The 15768-nt window shown below is 40.6% G+C and overlaps 1 protein-coding gene across 1 annotated transcript in view; it reads left to right on the top strand.

Annotated features, from left to right (window-relative positions):
- The window catches only part of COL19A1 (collagen type XIX alpha 1 chain), a 474185-nt gene extending 464956 nt beyond the window's left edge, over window positions 1–9229 (top strand). The window contains exons 50-51 of the mRNA XM_069599490.1: window positions 6704–6781; window positions 6958–9229. Of these exons, the coding sequence (XP_069455591.1) occupies window positions 6704–6781; window positions 6958–7085 (206 nt within the window). The 3' untranslated portion in view covers window positions 7086–9229. The remainder of the gene's footprint in view (window positions 1–6703; window positions 6782–6957) is intronic.
- Window positions 9230–15768: the final 6539 nt, after the last annotated feature.

The following is a 15768-nucleotide window of genomic DNA, read 5'->3' as shown; positions in this document are numbered from 1 at the left end:
TCCTAAATTCCTTACAGAGGTAATTGTCAACACCATTTTAAATTCAAAGGCATTTCCAGACAGTTTTAGATTTTGGCCTCCTGTGGGTTTCTGATCATTGCCTTCCTATTGAGCACTGAGCGGAGCACTCTCCCTGGTGTCTTTCATTCCCACCTAGGTCCTCACTGTAGGGCCTAATTTGTTCCTGCCACCAGGAGTGAATAAGCAAGTACCACATTAGGATCAAAGAAGTCCTGGGAAGCATGATCCAGCTGACGTCCCATATACCTCAGGTCTCCTGAGGTCCTCTCTTATTTAAGAGAGGCAAATTTTTCTAGATCTTTCCTCTTGGAAGAGTTTTATAAGAAAGCACTTACTTAGTTTTATTTGTTTTGTGGTTTTAATTTTTTAATTTTATTAAAGTGTAGTTGACATACAATATTATATTTGTTTCAAGTGTACAGTATACTGATTCAATCTTTATATACATTATAGTCACAAGCCTAGTAATCACCTGTCACCGTAAAAAGTTATCACAATGTTATTGACCATATTTCCTATGCTATATATTATATTCCCATGAGTTATTTATTATATTCCTGGAAATTTGACTCTCTTAATCCCTTTCATTTATTTCCCCCAAACTCCCACTCACCTACCTTCTGGCAAACACCAATTTGATCCCTGTATCTGTGAGTCTGTTTCTGCATAGTTTTGTTTATTCATTTGTACTACATTGATTCTCCAAGCTAGACTCAAAATTCTCCAAGCTAGGCTTCAACAGTGTGTGAACTGTGAAATTCCAGATGTTCAAGCTGGATTTAGAAAAGGCAGAGGAACCAGAGATCAAATTGCCAACATCCATTGGATCATAGAAAAAGGATTGGGAACTCATGTACACTCGTGGTGGATTCATGTTGATGTATGGCAAAACCAATACAGTATTGTAAAGTAAAATAAAGTAAAAAAGAAAAAGCAAGAGAGTTCCAGAGAAACATCTACTTCTGCTTTATTGACTACACTAAAGCCTTTGACTGTGTAGATCCCAACAAACTGGAAAATTCTGAAAGATGGGAAGACCAGATGACCTGACCTGCCTCCTAAGAAATCTGTGTACAGGTTAAGAAGCAACAGTTAGAATTGGACATGAAACAATGGATTGGTTCCATTGACACCCTGCTTATTTAACTTATATGTAGAGTACATCATGCAAAATGCCAGGCTGGATGAAGCACAAGCTGGAATCAAGATTGCCAGGAGAAATATCAATAACCTCAGATATGCAGAGGACACCACCCTTATGGCAGAAAGTGAAGAGGAACTAAAGAGCCTCTTGATAAAAGTGAAAGAGGAGAGTGAAAAAATTAGCTTAAAGCTCAACATTCAGAAAACTAAGATCATGGCATCTGGTCCCATCACTTCATGGCAAATAGATAAGGAAGCAAAAGAAACAGTGAGAGACTTTATTTGGTGGGGCTCCAGAATCTCTGCAGATGATGACTGTAGTCATAAAATTAAAACATGCTTGCTCCTTGAATGAAAAGCTGTGACCAGCCTAGACAGCATATTAAAAAGCAGAGACATTACTTTGCCTACAAAGGTCCATCTAGTCAAAGCTATGGTTTTTCCAGTAGTCATGTATGGATGTGAGTTGGACCATAAAGAAAGGTGAGTGCCAAAGAATTGATGCTTTTGGACTGTGATGTTGGAGAAAACTCTTGAGAGTTCCCTGGACCGCAAAGACATCCAACCAGTCCATCCTAAAGGAAATCAGTCCTGAATATTCATTGAAAGGACTGATGCTGAAGCTGAAGCTCCAGTACTTTGGCCACTTGATGCAAAGAGCCAACTCATTGGAAAAGACCCTGATGCTGGGAAAGATTGAAGGCAGGAAAGAGGGGATGACAGAGGATGAGACTGTTGGATAGCATTGCTGACTCAATGGACATGAGTTTGAGCAAGCTCCAGGAGTTGGTGATGGACAGGGAAGCCTGGTGTGCTGCAGTCCATGGGGTTGCAGAGTCAGACATGACTGAGTGGCTAAACAGCAGTACAGATCACATTGATTGGTTTGTGGATATCGAACCATCCTGTATCCCTGGAATAAATCCCACTCAATCATGATGTATGATCCTTTTAATATTTTGTTACATTCAGTTCACTAATATTTTGTTGCAGTTTTCACATCTATGTTTTTGGGGGGATATTGGTCTATAATTTTCTTTCCTTGTGGCATCTTTGTCTCATTCTGACCAGAGTAATGCTTCACAGAATGAGTTTAGAAGTGTTTCTTCCTCTTCAAATTTTTGGAATAGTTTGAGAAGGAAAACTGTTAACTCTTCATAAAAAGTTTTCTAGAACTCACCTGTGAAGTCCTGAACTTTGTGGCACTTTTTTTTTTTTAACCACTGATTCAATTTCATTAACAGTGATTGGTCTATTCAAGTAACATTTCTTCTTGGTTCAGTCTTGAAAGAGTGTGTGTCTAGGAATTCATCCATTTCTTCTATCAACTGATATTTTTATGGGTGTTTCCTTGTACTTAACTAGTTTTTTGTTCCTTACTACTTTTGAGATTCTTTAACTCTTGATCTTTATTCATAATATGTCTTGGTGTGGATCGCTTTGGGTTCATCTTCTTTAGGACTCTCTATGCTTACTAGGGGCTTCCCAGGTGGCACTAGGGGTAAAGAACCTGCCTGCCAATGCATGAGATGTAAGAGACGTGAGTTCAGTCCCTGGGTTGGGCAGATCCCCTGGGGGAGGGCACAGCAACTCACTCCAGCATTCTTGTCTGGAGAATCCCACGGACAGAGGAGCCTAGTGAGCTACAGTGCCTAGGGTCACAAAGAGTCAAGCATAACTGAAGTAATTTAGCAGACATGCACATGCTTCCTAGACTTTGAGGTCTGTCTCCTTCACCAGGTTAGAGAAGTTTTCAGCTTTTATTTCTTTAAGCAGGCTTTCTGGCCCTTTCTCTCTCTTCTCCTTCTGGGGCCCTTATATTGTAAATGTTAGTAAGCTTTGTGTTGTCCTCAGTTTTTTACTCTTTTTTTTTTTTTTCCTGCTCTGACTGGGTGATTTTCACTACCCTGTCTTCTGAATCACTGATTCATTCTTTTGCATCCTCTAATCTGCTATAGATTCCCTCTACAGTAGTTTTCATTTCAGTTATTGTGTTCTTTAGTTGTGACGGTTCTTCTTTATACTTTTTATCTCTTCATTGAAGTTCTCCTTGGGTTCATCCATTCTTCTCCCAAGTTTGGTGAGCATCTTTATGACTATTACATTGAACTTTTTATCTGGTTAATTGCTTATCTCCATTTTTCTCAAGAAAAACTTCTCTTTTTGAAGTTTATCTTATTCTTTCATGAGGAAGGTATTCCTTTATCTCCTCAGCTGGCCTAACTTCCTGTGATTGTTTCTCTGTATTAGGTTTATCAGCTACATCTCCTGGTCTGAAAAAGTGGCCTTACATGGAAGGTGTACTGTGGGGTCCAAGAGCACGATGCCCCCTGGACCCCAGAGCAGGGTGCTCCCAGGGTATCCCCTGTGGGACTTATGCAGCCTCCTGCTGTATTTGGGTCATGATTGCTGTTGGGGGCACTGATGGGCGGGATTTGTCCCTAGCAAGACCCAGCCGTGACTGTGACAGACACACTGACATATGGGGCCAGACTCTAAGAGTGGGAATTGTTTTGGGGGGCACCCATGCCATCCGGGGTTGCCCACTGAGTGGAACAGGAGCTGCTTTGGAGTGACTGGCCGGGGCACACACGTTGGGCAGGGCAATTCCTCAAGGAATGCTGGGCAGAGGCACACAGTGTTGTAGCTAGGCAGATGGGGAGTGGCAGAACACTGCCCACCAGCACTGCCAAGTAGATGGAAAGAGAGAGAACACAGTACTTACCAGCACATCTGTCCTCAGAACGGTGTCCACTGCATCCTGCCCCTCTGTCACAGGCTCTAAAATCAGTCAGTGAACCACTTTCTCATATGACCCAGATGCTTTTATTTTTCTACTCTTTCAAGATCAAGTTTTATTATAGGAAGGCAAAATTGGTTTAACATTTAAAAATCAACTAATGTAATATACCTCATAACCAGATAAAGGAAAGAAATTATTTATGATCATATTAATAGAGTCAGAAAAAAACTTAATTAATTATATTCAACACTGTTCATGATTTTAAAAAAGAAAAAGCAAAGTCTTGGCAATTTCAGGTTAGAAAGTGTTTTTTTCCCTTTCTTTTTCATTTTTTAAATTATGAAAATATGATAAAACACTTATAGGAGACTTGGAAAATGTAGAACAAAGTTACATATAGTTCCACTATGTATTACAATTATTTTTTAAACAGATAAAGATTTTTAGTAGGAGTTTCAATATCAAACTCTCAAAAATTAATGGGATGAATGAATTAAAAAGTAGAAGGATGCAGTGCCCCTGAAAAGCAGACCCAGGTGCTTTTCAAGCTGCTGCTTGTGTGCTGGGACTCAGAGCAAGTGGGCTTGTGCAGGAGCCCTTAAGGATGGAGGCTTGCCTTCCCACAGCCCTCAGGCCCTCCTGGAGATAGGCCCTGCTGGCTTTCACAGACAGCTGTTATGGGAATTTGTCTTCCCAGGGCAGGTCTCCAAGGCTGGCGAGCCCCACAAGGGACGTGGACCCCCGCTCCTCGGGGTAAGCTTCTCGTCTGTGGCGTCCCTCCCCTTGTGGTCAGCATGCCAGGGGCGTGGCTCTGACTGGACCGCTCTCTGTGCCTCCCGCCCATCTTGACCTGGCCTTGCCTTTAGATCCTCGGGTGTGGAACATCTGTTCTCCTGTCTTCAGGCCATCCATCCTCAGAGATGGTGTTTCATGTGCAGTTGTAGTTTTGGTGTGTCTATGGGAGGAGGTGAGCTCAGGGCTTTCCAGTTCACCATCTTGATCAGGAATCCTGAAAGAACTTTACTTAAACTTTTCTCAAACACACGCTGAGTTCCCACCTCTGTGAAAATCCTCAAGAATGGATGCCCACTTCAAAGCCTTATCCATTTTAGGAAGAGCCTTCCACACTAAGCAGATGTGGAGTTAGCAGGAGAAAACAGATCCTGCCTTCTAGCTTCTATCGACATTGGAGGGACAGTATTGGGAATGATTGTTCTTACTTTTGACCTTATAAAGTTCAGCTGTTATTGGTTCATAATGAGGGAAACCTTCTGTTATTTGTAACCCACTGGCCCACAGAGTAGTTCATGTGACTGATACGGATTTGACTTTTCAGAGTTGATAACAGTAGGGGCCTTAGGAAGTGGGAGGCGTGTGTGTGTCAAAATGACGAAGGACACAGTGGTCAATCAGGGGGCAGGACAAAAAACGCATAAGGCCTTCAAACAGCTTGCAAGGCCCTGCATGAAGAATTATCCTTCCCAAATGCCAGTAACACTCTTTATCTGACCTCATTTTTCCAGCATGCATATAAATGCACTGACTTACATAGAAATAAACCCCGAGAGTCAAAATGGAAATCTCCAAGGCTATCACCTGAAAAACTACAACAAACACAGTTCTTCAGTGACGAGACCCTCTAGATACATTGGGTTAGAACACTGCTGCTGTTTTATTTCTGATTTCCTACAGAAGCTACACTGATACCAAACTGTCATCCTGCACCGACAGGCCATGCAGGCACATGTCTCTTTGCAGACAGACCAGCCTTCAAGTCTGTTCCAAATTTCAGAAGAGGCCTGCCCTGAAGGGGTGAAACACTTATTCTAGAAAAATGGGGAAGCTGTTACTGACCTTATTAGCCTTCCTGTATGAAATTTTGTTGTGAAACAATTATAAAATAAGACCCTATGGCTTTGGGGAAGACTTCATAAGGAATGAGCTTGGGATCTTAGTAGGAAATTGGAGTAAAAATTTCTCATGTGCTTTGTGCAGTTCAACACCTTTATCTATTAATAGCAGGCCGGTATTAACCTAATGATATGAGAGCTTTGTACAAATACATTTTAACATTTGACAGGAGACATATAAATGTTACTGTGATTTACAAATGCCTAAATTATTTTTTCTTGTTTTATGACACCTCATATGCACTGAGATTCATGTGGAATAATCTATTTTGCATTATATTAAAATCTGAGAATTGAATTTAAATACATAGCTTTTAGCGGATATGTTCTTCTTTTGGAATTATGTTCCATGTTATTAATCCTTGTTAATGAAAAGTTCATATTTATTCAGTTATTTTTCTTTCTTCCTAATTTTTTAGCCTGTGATATTAAGCACTCACTGAGATGACTTAGTGAGAGTCAGCTTAACAAGGTCTCTGTAATAGTGGGAAGTGGGTGGAACTATTAAATACACCCCAGGTAGTAAATGTTATTTTACTGCAGAAATGTTTAAATAGAGATTTGGAAGAGTACTTTCAAATGACCTACCTAACTACAAACACTTTTCCTTATTGTTCACATATGTTAAATGAAAGTCAGCTATAGAAAAGAAATCCTGGTGACTTTCCACATTTGAATATGTATCAATTTAGGATATTGTTCAGGCCACTGTTGTTTTGCATCCAGTATTGTCCTGAGTGTCTGTAGCATAGTCTTCAGATATAAATGTGTGGAGATATTCCACTGGGTATATTTTCCACGTTCACCTCAAAGTATCTCCTGAATGCATATCAATCAGAGAACACGCTTACTTTTTTGTCTCTCTTTTTGTTTATCTCCTCCTTAGGCTACCGAGGACAGAAGGGAGAAAGGGGGGAACCGGGAATTGGGCTTCCAGGGAGCCCGGGTCTTCCTGGGACTTCAGGTAATAGTGATATTATCTTCGCAACATGAGCCAGCCTCCAAAAATCGGAGCCATGCCTGCTCCTTGTGGCCCTTTGGTGTTGCTCCAGTTGACACTGAATGACTCATGTTGGTTGGAGGGAGGGAGGAAGATCTGTATGTTGACCTGTATTCCGATGGGGTCTTTTATTTCATTAGCTCCGGGCTTGCCAGGCTCACCAGGTGCCCCAGGGCCCCAGGGCCCCCCAGGACCTAGTGGAAGATGTAACCCAGAAGATTGCCTGTATCCCATTTCACATGCCCGACAGCGAACAGGTGGGAAGTAACCACACCCCAGGAAGACTTGATGCCAGTCACCTCTCCTTGCTGTTGGAGCTTTCTAAATACTGTCAGACCCTCGTGATCGTGGGTGACTTTTTCTTTTTTCTTTTTTTTTTTTGGTGTAGGCCAGACATTAAAAACAAAAATTGAAATCCTATTCCTATAGTAACTGCGATATCAGCCTTTTTAGAATTTTTTCCAAATTCATTCCATGTCTTGCTTCACCATTATTATGATTTTTATTCAGGGTTTTCTATGAAATATGCAAGCACATTTTATCATTTGTTCATCTTTAAGAGAAAGTGATATCTTATGATTTAGTAGACTGATGGTGATGTACGTTTTGTAGTCTTATCAACTTGTATTTGGCCTTTCATTTCTGAATTTTAACGTTTCAGACTTATCTGGAAGTTTCCTTGGTATTTAAATTTACTATCATTGCTGACAATTTCGTTAACTTTTTTGATATAGTGCATTGCTCCTGCTGAATGTTTTTGACTACTTTTATAGCTTAAGAATTCTTATACCATCCTTTATCCATTCTACTTATGTAGAGAAATAGATAGGCAATAAGACCTTCATAATTTAGATTCTGGAAGAAAACTCAGGAGGCTGTCTTATCAGGAAGCCCAAAATCCTACCAGAGCCAACTACTGAAATGATTCTGTTGCTCCTGTGTAATGAGCTCCAGTCAAAGCGGTCCCACCAGAATGAGTGTGTCCTGCGTAAGAAAGAAGAAGCGAAGTCAAGGCCCAGCACTGCGGCCCCTTTGCCAAGTTTCTCATTTGGGAAACGGAAAGCTGATATTTTTGGGAGGTGTCTGGTGGCGAAGGCACCCGCTGTCTTTAGTACTTTCAAAGTTTAAAGGGCCTCGCAGAGTCTTTGGGCCCAAGTCCATTAGCCTTCTGACCTCAAGACTCTCAGACATTAAGAACCATCCATCATAACAAAGGATGGGACTTCTAGCAACTGGAAAGAAACCTCCTTGTGCTAGAAGGTGAGCGTGTGGTATCCACAAATGCATATCAACAAGCTGAAGCCTGGAAGCTTATAGGAAGAATGATGCTTCTCAGAAGCTGCAGCTAGAGGTTCAGGGCCGTGAAGGAAATCCATGAGACTGAGTGAGAGTCCACGCACTTCAGGGGCACAGACACTGCCCAGACCACATCCTCTGACCCGGAACGAAAATGTGTGATTGCCAACCAAACAGCCGAATGGTAGTTTCATGGCCCGGCCGTACATTATTTTGAGAAACTGTTGGTTGAAAATGATTTCCTGGGGCCGGGCAGGAGGATGTTGTTGAAATCTGAGTGGCGGGTCCTAGGGATGCCGAGAGTGTCCACCCTCCCAGCCCCCACCCCGCCCCAGACATCTGCCATTGGGGCAGATTGTGAAAAGCTGTGAGGGTGGTCTTGTGGGCAGCATGCCTCCATGGAGGCAGCTTTGTTCAAATGCACCCGGGGTTTGAACTGGTTTTCATTATAGTTGGATGAACTGATGGTCAGGTATTATGTACATGGCTGTGCATACGTACAACCTTTTGTTATTTCATGTTGAAAGATGCTGTATATTTCACTTCCAAGTTTATTTATTTTCATTTCCAAGGTCATTTTATTTATTCCAAGTGTTGTTAATTTTAAATTTATTTTCTCCTTCATTTTCTTTCCTGTGCAATACCTACAATGGTGCTGTGTTTTAGACTGACACAATCAGAATATACATATACATTTTCTTAGTAAAATGATCATTTATCCCCACAAAATGTACAGAGGTCTAAAATCTGGTGCTATGTGTATATCTTGAGCTTTTAATTTGTGGAGCTTTAATTTGTTGAATTTTCTGAACGCTTACAACTCCTCTGCCATTTATTAATTTACTTGAATTTGTCATAAAGCTAAAAACATTTTATAGGTTTTCAAAGATTATTTTTTCATATTTCATATGTTTGCTTATTGTTTTGCTTCTTTGTTAATCCAGAAGTATTTATTTTAGCATTTTACTGCTTTCGTGAACTCTTGTCAATGGTGATCAATGCATTGTTTTCTTGGAGTCGATCCCTTCACAGACGCAAGAAGACTCAGTTCATTTTCTTGTTTTACAAATTCTGCTCATTTTAATTCCAGAGAATATTTCATGTGTCCTTTTTACAAATTAAGTATTTCAGAACCTTTCTTTTTCTAAATTCCATTAATGCTGGACTGGTTTATTCCTGTTTCAAGGGTCTGGATTTAGTCAGGTGATTTGAGGAGTTGATGCCAATTATAAACTTGAGTTGTCACAGTGACTCAGGTCCTTTCTAGACAACTGACATGTGTGATGCAGTCCTACTTGGGCATAACCAGAGGAAAGAGCTGCATCACACGGAATGAACTCTGCTTGGCTACCTGTGCAGGAGATGCAGCAAAGAGCAGCAAGAAGGGCTGCGCCCAGCAAACACAGCACCAGTAAAGTGAAGACCTGGCAGTTGCCTGATTCTTTTAACAAAAAGAAAGTGGATAATTAAGGCCCCAAACAGGGTGCGAAGACTTCCCCTAACTGCCGTGGTGGTGGCCAGCTCTCTTGTCTCATTTTGTTCCATTCCAGAACCTTTGTTCACTTCCACACAGAAGTCAGCAGTGTCCACAGCAGAGAAAAAGAATGACCGCATTTCATGAGTTATCTCTTGTCTGGACTCCACACAACAAAGTATGTTTAAATACAAAGTAATTGCAGGCCATGACGGCAACAGACTTCCCATGTAGCACAAGTGATAAAAAACCTGCCTGCCAATGCAGGAGACACAAGAGACGCAGGTTCAGTCTCTGGGTCGGGAAGGTGCCCTGGAGGAGGGCATGGAAACCCACTCCAGTATTCTTGTCTGGGAATCGCATGGACAGAGGAGCCTGGCAGGCTACAGTCCATGGGGTCGCAAAGAGGCAGACACGACTGAAGCCACTTAGCACGCACACACATGATGGCAATTACAAGTTGTGTGTTTGCCCTACAGAAGTATGTTTGAATTCCAGTCTACCATTTTGTGTCAAGATCAGGTAACACTGTCAGATAGAAATCCTTCTGTGCAAAGAATAAGATTTGACTTCACTTAATATTCTTGGCCTTTAGAAAAAGGAAGAATAATTCATGACTTTGTTATTCTTCTTTTCTGCTGAAGACATTAACCATTTTTCATAACTGTAACAGAAACACAGCCAGTCTTAACCTTTGAAAATTTTCACCTTGTTATCAAAGTAGTTTAATTAATGACTTTAAAGTATTGATAATCCTATATGCTTATTTCTATGTTTCATAACGTTGAAACTTTAAAATTTTAGACACTTTTATGATAGAGCATCAGTAATTATCTTAAGATATATTATCTGTGAAAGATGTCATTTGATGTTTGGATTATAAAATGATTTCTTATGAGTATGTTTTAGGAGTTAAATAAGATTGAGCTTTTCTGCAGTCTTTCTCCACTGTAGAGAACCTGTGATATATCACTTTTTGTCCACAAGATGGTGTCTTAAGCAATTTCTATTAGAAGAATTGAACAGATTTGCAGAAACACAAAAGGCTAGAAACAGCTGAGTAGAAAACTCCATCAAAATCTTTGCTTTTGCACTTACTCTTTTTTACTTTTGTAAATAACTTGTTGATTTATGTTTTGTAATTTTTTTGTTAATTTTTGCTTTTCTCACCTCAAGTATCTTCATGAAGCAGGCACAATCACATTTGATTTGTTGACTGTTTCAGTTTTATTTCGTAAGTATATTTATATGGCTAGCTAACTGGAAAATGTAGTATTTTCAGTTTGTATGCTACCCTCATATTTTAGTGATTAACATGAAAACACTTGAGTAATCATGCTACCTATTAAACAGGATAGAAAGTCTCTTTTGGCAAATAAAAGAATTTAGCTTATCCCAAGAAGTAGATCATACATAGAATTAGACAATGTCCAAATCTTCATATTGTTCAAAGCACTTAAAAGTTTACAATTAGATTTGTATAATTATATATTTTTAGAAATGTATCACTATTTACAAAAGTTAAGATAAGAAACATGGTTTTTCAAAATACCATTTAAACTTTCCTAACATTGGCAATATCCTGATATTGAGAATTTCCAGGTTAAGTTATATGCTTAAGGTTTTTCCAGTGACGTCTCAGAATAGTTTTGCACATTTTTTCATTGCTCTTGTTATTTTTCACATTTGTCCGTGTCCACCTTCTTCAGACACACAGTTTAATGTCATTGTTTCCCAGTGTCCATTCTTAAACACTAATGTGGAGGCTTGGACCCCCTGTTATAGCCCTCTCTCATACAGCTTACACAGCCTTCCAAGAGAGAGAGGTAGAGACTGAATTGAATTTTTGTCTTTTATGCCTATTGTTTCAAACTGAAATAGCCCACTGAATTGTATTCACTCATTAGTTGACTGGTAAAGGTAGCATTCATGACATGAAACGTGTTTAACTACTGGGAGTCTCAGGAAATAAGACAGATTAATGACCTCAGTCTTGTGTGCTGTGGCTGGAGCAGTACCCCAAACACTTCACTCAGCAAAATTGTGCCAGAGTAACTGCTCGAGTTAGTTAAATTGGATGAAAAACCAGGTGTACACAGAGAAAACTCATCCACAGGAGCAGACCCAGAATAGCAAAAATTTACCTCAAATTTCAGTTCAGTTCAGTTCAGTCGCTCAGTCATGTCTGACTCTTTGTGACCACATGAACCACAGCACACCAGGCCTCCCTGTCCATCACCATCTCCCAGAGTTTACCCAAACTCATGCCCATTGAGTCGGTGACGCCATCCACCATCTCATCCTCTGTCGTCCCCTTCTCCTCCTGCCTTCAATCGTTCCCAGCTTCAGGGTCTTTTCAAATGAGTCAGTTCTTCGCATCAGGTGGCCAAAGTATTGGAGTTTCAGCTTCAGTATCATTCCTCCCAATGAATATTCAGGACTGATTTCCTTTAGGATGGACTGACTGGATCAGTTTGCAGTCCAAGGGACTCTCAAATTTAGGGCAGGCTTATAAAACCAAGCTGTCTAAGAAAAATCTAAATGGAAAAAAATGCCCTGTTCAGAGCCAATAGTCTTCCCTGATAGCTCAGTTGGTAAAGAATCTGCCTGCAATGCAGGAGACCCTGGTTCAATTCCCAGGTCAGGAAGATCCCCTGGAGAAGGGATAGGCTGCCCATTCCAGTATTCTTGGGCTTCCCTGGTGGCTCAGCAGGTAAAGAATCTGCCCACAATGCAGGAGACTCTGGGTTCAATCCCTGGGTTAGGAAGATCCCCTGGAGAAGGGAAAGGCTACCCACTCCAGTCGGAGAAGGCAATGGCACCCCACTCCAGCACTCTTGCCTGGAAAATCCCATAGATGGAGGAGCCTGGTGGGCTGCAGTCCATGAGATCGCTGAGGGTCGGACACGACTGAGTGACTTCACTTTCACTTTTCACTTTCATGCATTAGAGAAGGAAATGGCAACCCACTCAGTGTTCTTGCCTGGAGAATCCCAGGGACGGGGAAGCCTGATGGGCTGCCGTCTGTGGGGTCACACAGAGTCGGACACAACTGAAGTGACTTAGCAGTAGCAGTAGCACCCACTCCAGTATTCTGGCCTGGAGAATTCCGTGGACTGTATAGTCCAGGGGGTCACAAAAAGTTGGACATGACTGAGCAACTTTCATTTTCAGAGCCAATAGTGAGTGATATAGGTTACAACTCCAGGAGTTAGCTACTTACTTCATGAATTTGTCAAAAGAGAATACTAATAAAGTAAGAGATTTCACTAAATTTAGGGGTAGTTAGTACGATTTGAGTTTATCAGAAGGGTGTGTGTCGCCTGACAAGGATAAGCATATGGGTGTAAAGATGCTAACTGCATCACAACATTTTATTTTGCTCTTTTATTTAAAGTACATTTTAGGGGTAAATATTTTTCAGTGCATTAATGTATTTAAATTCAGATTGTTTTATGACATATTTTTAAACTATTTATTTTTAAAATAAGACTTTGGGTGCATTTTGTCCATTCTCTTTGTTGTCTATCTTACCTCATCAAGCTATGTAAGGTTTAATTCAACATACTGCTGTTAAGTGGAATGGCGCAAGGTTTATGCTAAATCCCACGTGGTTATACTGCTTTGAGGAGTTGAATCCTGTATTTTTGGGTTGCATAATGAGTTTGTCAGTTATCTCAGCAATAAAGGATTTGACCCTCGATCAGGGAGTCCTGAGGTGCGGTTGTTAGCAGCATCGCTTCTTTAGTTGAAGCTCCACATTTCAGGCTTGCTGACGGGGGTCAGCCACAGGGAGGCTGCAAGCACTCTCACCTCCCAACCATGAGCCCACGGGTGCCAAGAAGCATGCAGACTGGCCTGTTGCAGGGCTTATGTCAATACCACGCTCGTAATCATACTTCCGTTTGTCACATGAATCCACACTTAGCTTGTAAGAATTACATTCACAGCCCAGCTCAGTGGCAGCTCATAAAAAGCTTGGTCTGATGAATTTGGATGAGAATTAAAAGCAGAAACCAGAGAATATCCAGGCCTTTGTGACTTTGGTCGCACATGGTGATTTCCTCACTAAATCATGTGGGCTTGAGCAAGATGAGAAATGTCAGAGTTAACTTTTCTCAGAAACATAAGCTCTTCCATCCTGAGAGATGGGCCATTAGGTTAAATACACAGCATGTCTCTTTAACAGAAATGAATCCCATCAAAACCTGCCAGCGGATTTAGATTCCTGCTTAGACTGGGAAATGATTTACAGAGTTCTTAATGATCCTCACCCTCAGGTCCATCATGAAGAGTAAAGTAGCCGTGTGCTCTCTACAGGATAGTCTGAAGTCTTTTCGCACAAAAATCTTCAACGTGGAGGCCAGAGACAAATTCAGACAAACCTTAAAAGAAAGTTCCCTGGAGCCAGTTCCCATCATTCGCTTTCTTTGTGGGTATTCTTAGAAAATCTGGCCTCAAGAGCGAGATGTGAAGGGTCCGTTATGGGGAAAGTTAGCATGGATTCCCATTTATTAAGATCAAAACTAGGATCAGTCAGCATCCTCTTCCTGATAACCAGATACATTAAACTGTATGACCAATTGATGCATTATACTTCCTCTAGTTAGTTCTTTAAAGAGCATTTGGGCATGTGTATCTATAGTCATATGTTCTTATGGTAAACCAATTCTGATTTAATATTCACTGAGCCATATGTCCCATGATCAAACTCACTAACAAAGAGTCAGTACATGGCTGAAAAGTATCAGTTTTACTCTAGGAAAAAAAAAAGAGAGACTTGACCTATATTTATTGAAAACAAACGTTCTTTTTCTAAAAAGATATTTTAAATAATTTACATCCATTCCCTGTTTGTAAACAGCAGGATTACTTGTTGGCTAGTGCTTTTCTTAATATCGGCTTTTCACACCTTTTGCCAGGGCTCCCAGAAAATGTTTAAAAACCATTTTCTTGATATTTAGTGTGACTGTATGTATTCCTAGTGATCTTCCCCCGTATTAGTTTATTTTTAAACTCAGACATGTTAATTATCAGAGAAGCTGTAACAGCCAAAAATTAAAGAATACAGAGATTTATCTTCTAAAGCAGGGATTTACATTAAGCTTATTTTAGGTTGCAAGTAAATTAGATTTTACTTATGATGTTTAAGGATAGCAATATTCATGTAGTTAGCTTGAAATAGTGTGTTCATAAATAATAAAATCAATCAAGAAACTGATACAACTACTCATTCATCCCCTTCTGCTAGACAAAGTCAATGATCCCAGACTGTGCTGGGGAATTTATGTGCTCAGTCACCGGGAAGTGATTTCCACAGTTCTTACCCAACCTGTCAGATCTGTGGGATGGAAATCAGGTCACAGTGTCACAGACGCACTGGCTTAGAATTAGATCATCAGCCCTTGAGTAAGTAACACGCACGTTTCTAACCACCTGTAATTACTCCACACTTTTCTCAGCAACTCAGACACCTTCCAACTTCCCTGAGGTCTGGAGGATTTCTGTTTTGCTGGAAAGAGAGATTTGGTCTAATTCAGGATTTATCAACATTCTTTCATGGAGAGGATCAGTGAGATGTTTTCTTTGCAATTTCTCCATCAAGTCTACACTGCTTCTGTAAGCTGTTTCTGAACTGGATTTACGATGGATTACTCCCACCATTGGGGATGTGCTCATTTCGCACAATCGCTTTGTAAGTGGTGGTTTCCAGTTTGCTGTGTCTATGGAGCTTGCTGTACAGCCTTTTGTATATCAAGTTTGTAGAACAGTTGACTCAACTTTTCCTTGAAATTTTATTTTTTTTAATTTTCTTATGAATCTGATAAACCTATTTATCGGAACTGAGAAATGTATTTATTCATCTAATTTTTCTTTTGTTGTATCTGACTGTGTCACTCCAGTTAAAATAAAACCATCTTGGTGAAAATAAAGGCGATTTCTTTGCATTCATTGGATTATATGTCACAGCACCTGAAAAGGTTCGCCATCCGTGTGGAGATCATGTAAGTAGTTATGACCACTGTCTCGTCTGCAAAGATTCTCTCTTCCATGAGGAGGAGGACCGTCCTCCCTGGCATGTAGATGGCACTGACTTACACAACCAAGCTGGAATTGTTCCCCTTACACACAGTCCACACCAGGAGCACGGGACTCGAGGCTGTGAGTGGCTTTAAAGAAA

This window comes from Ovis canadensis, chromosome 9, assembly GCF_042477335.2.
Source record: "Ovis canadensis isolate MfBH-ARS-UI-01 breed Bighorn chromosome 9, ARS-UI_OviCan_v2, whole genome shotgun sequence".
In the NCBI taxonomy this organism is placed as follows: Eukaryota; Metazoa; Chordata; class Mammalia; order Artiodactyla; family Bovidae; genus Ovis; species Ovis canadensis.
Note: the sequence above shows the minus strand (reverse complement) of the source record. Positions and strands in the feature narration are given on the sequence as shown.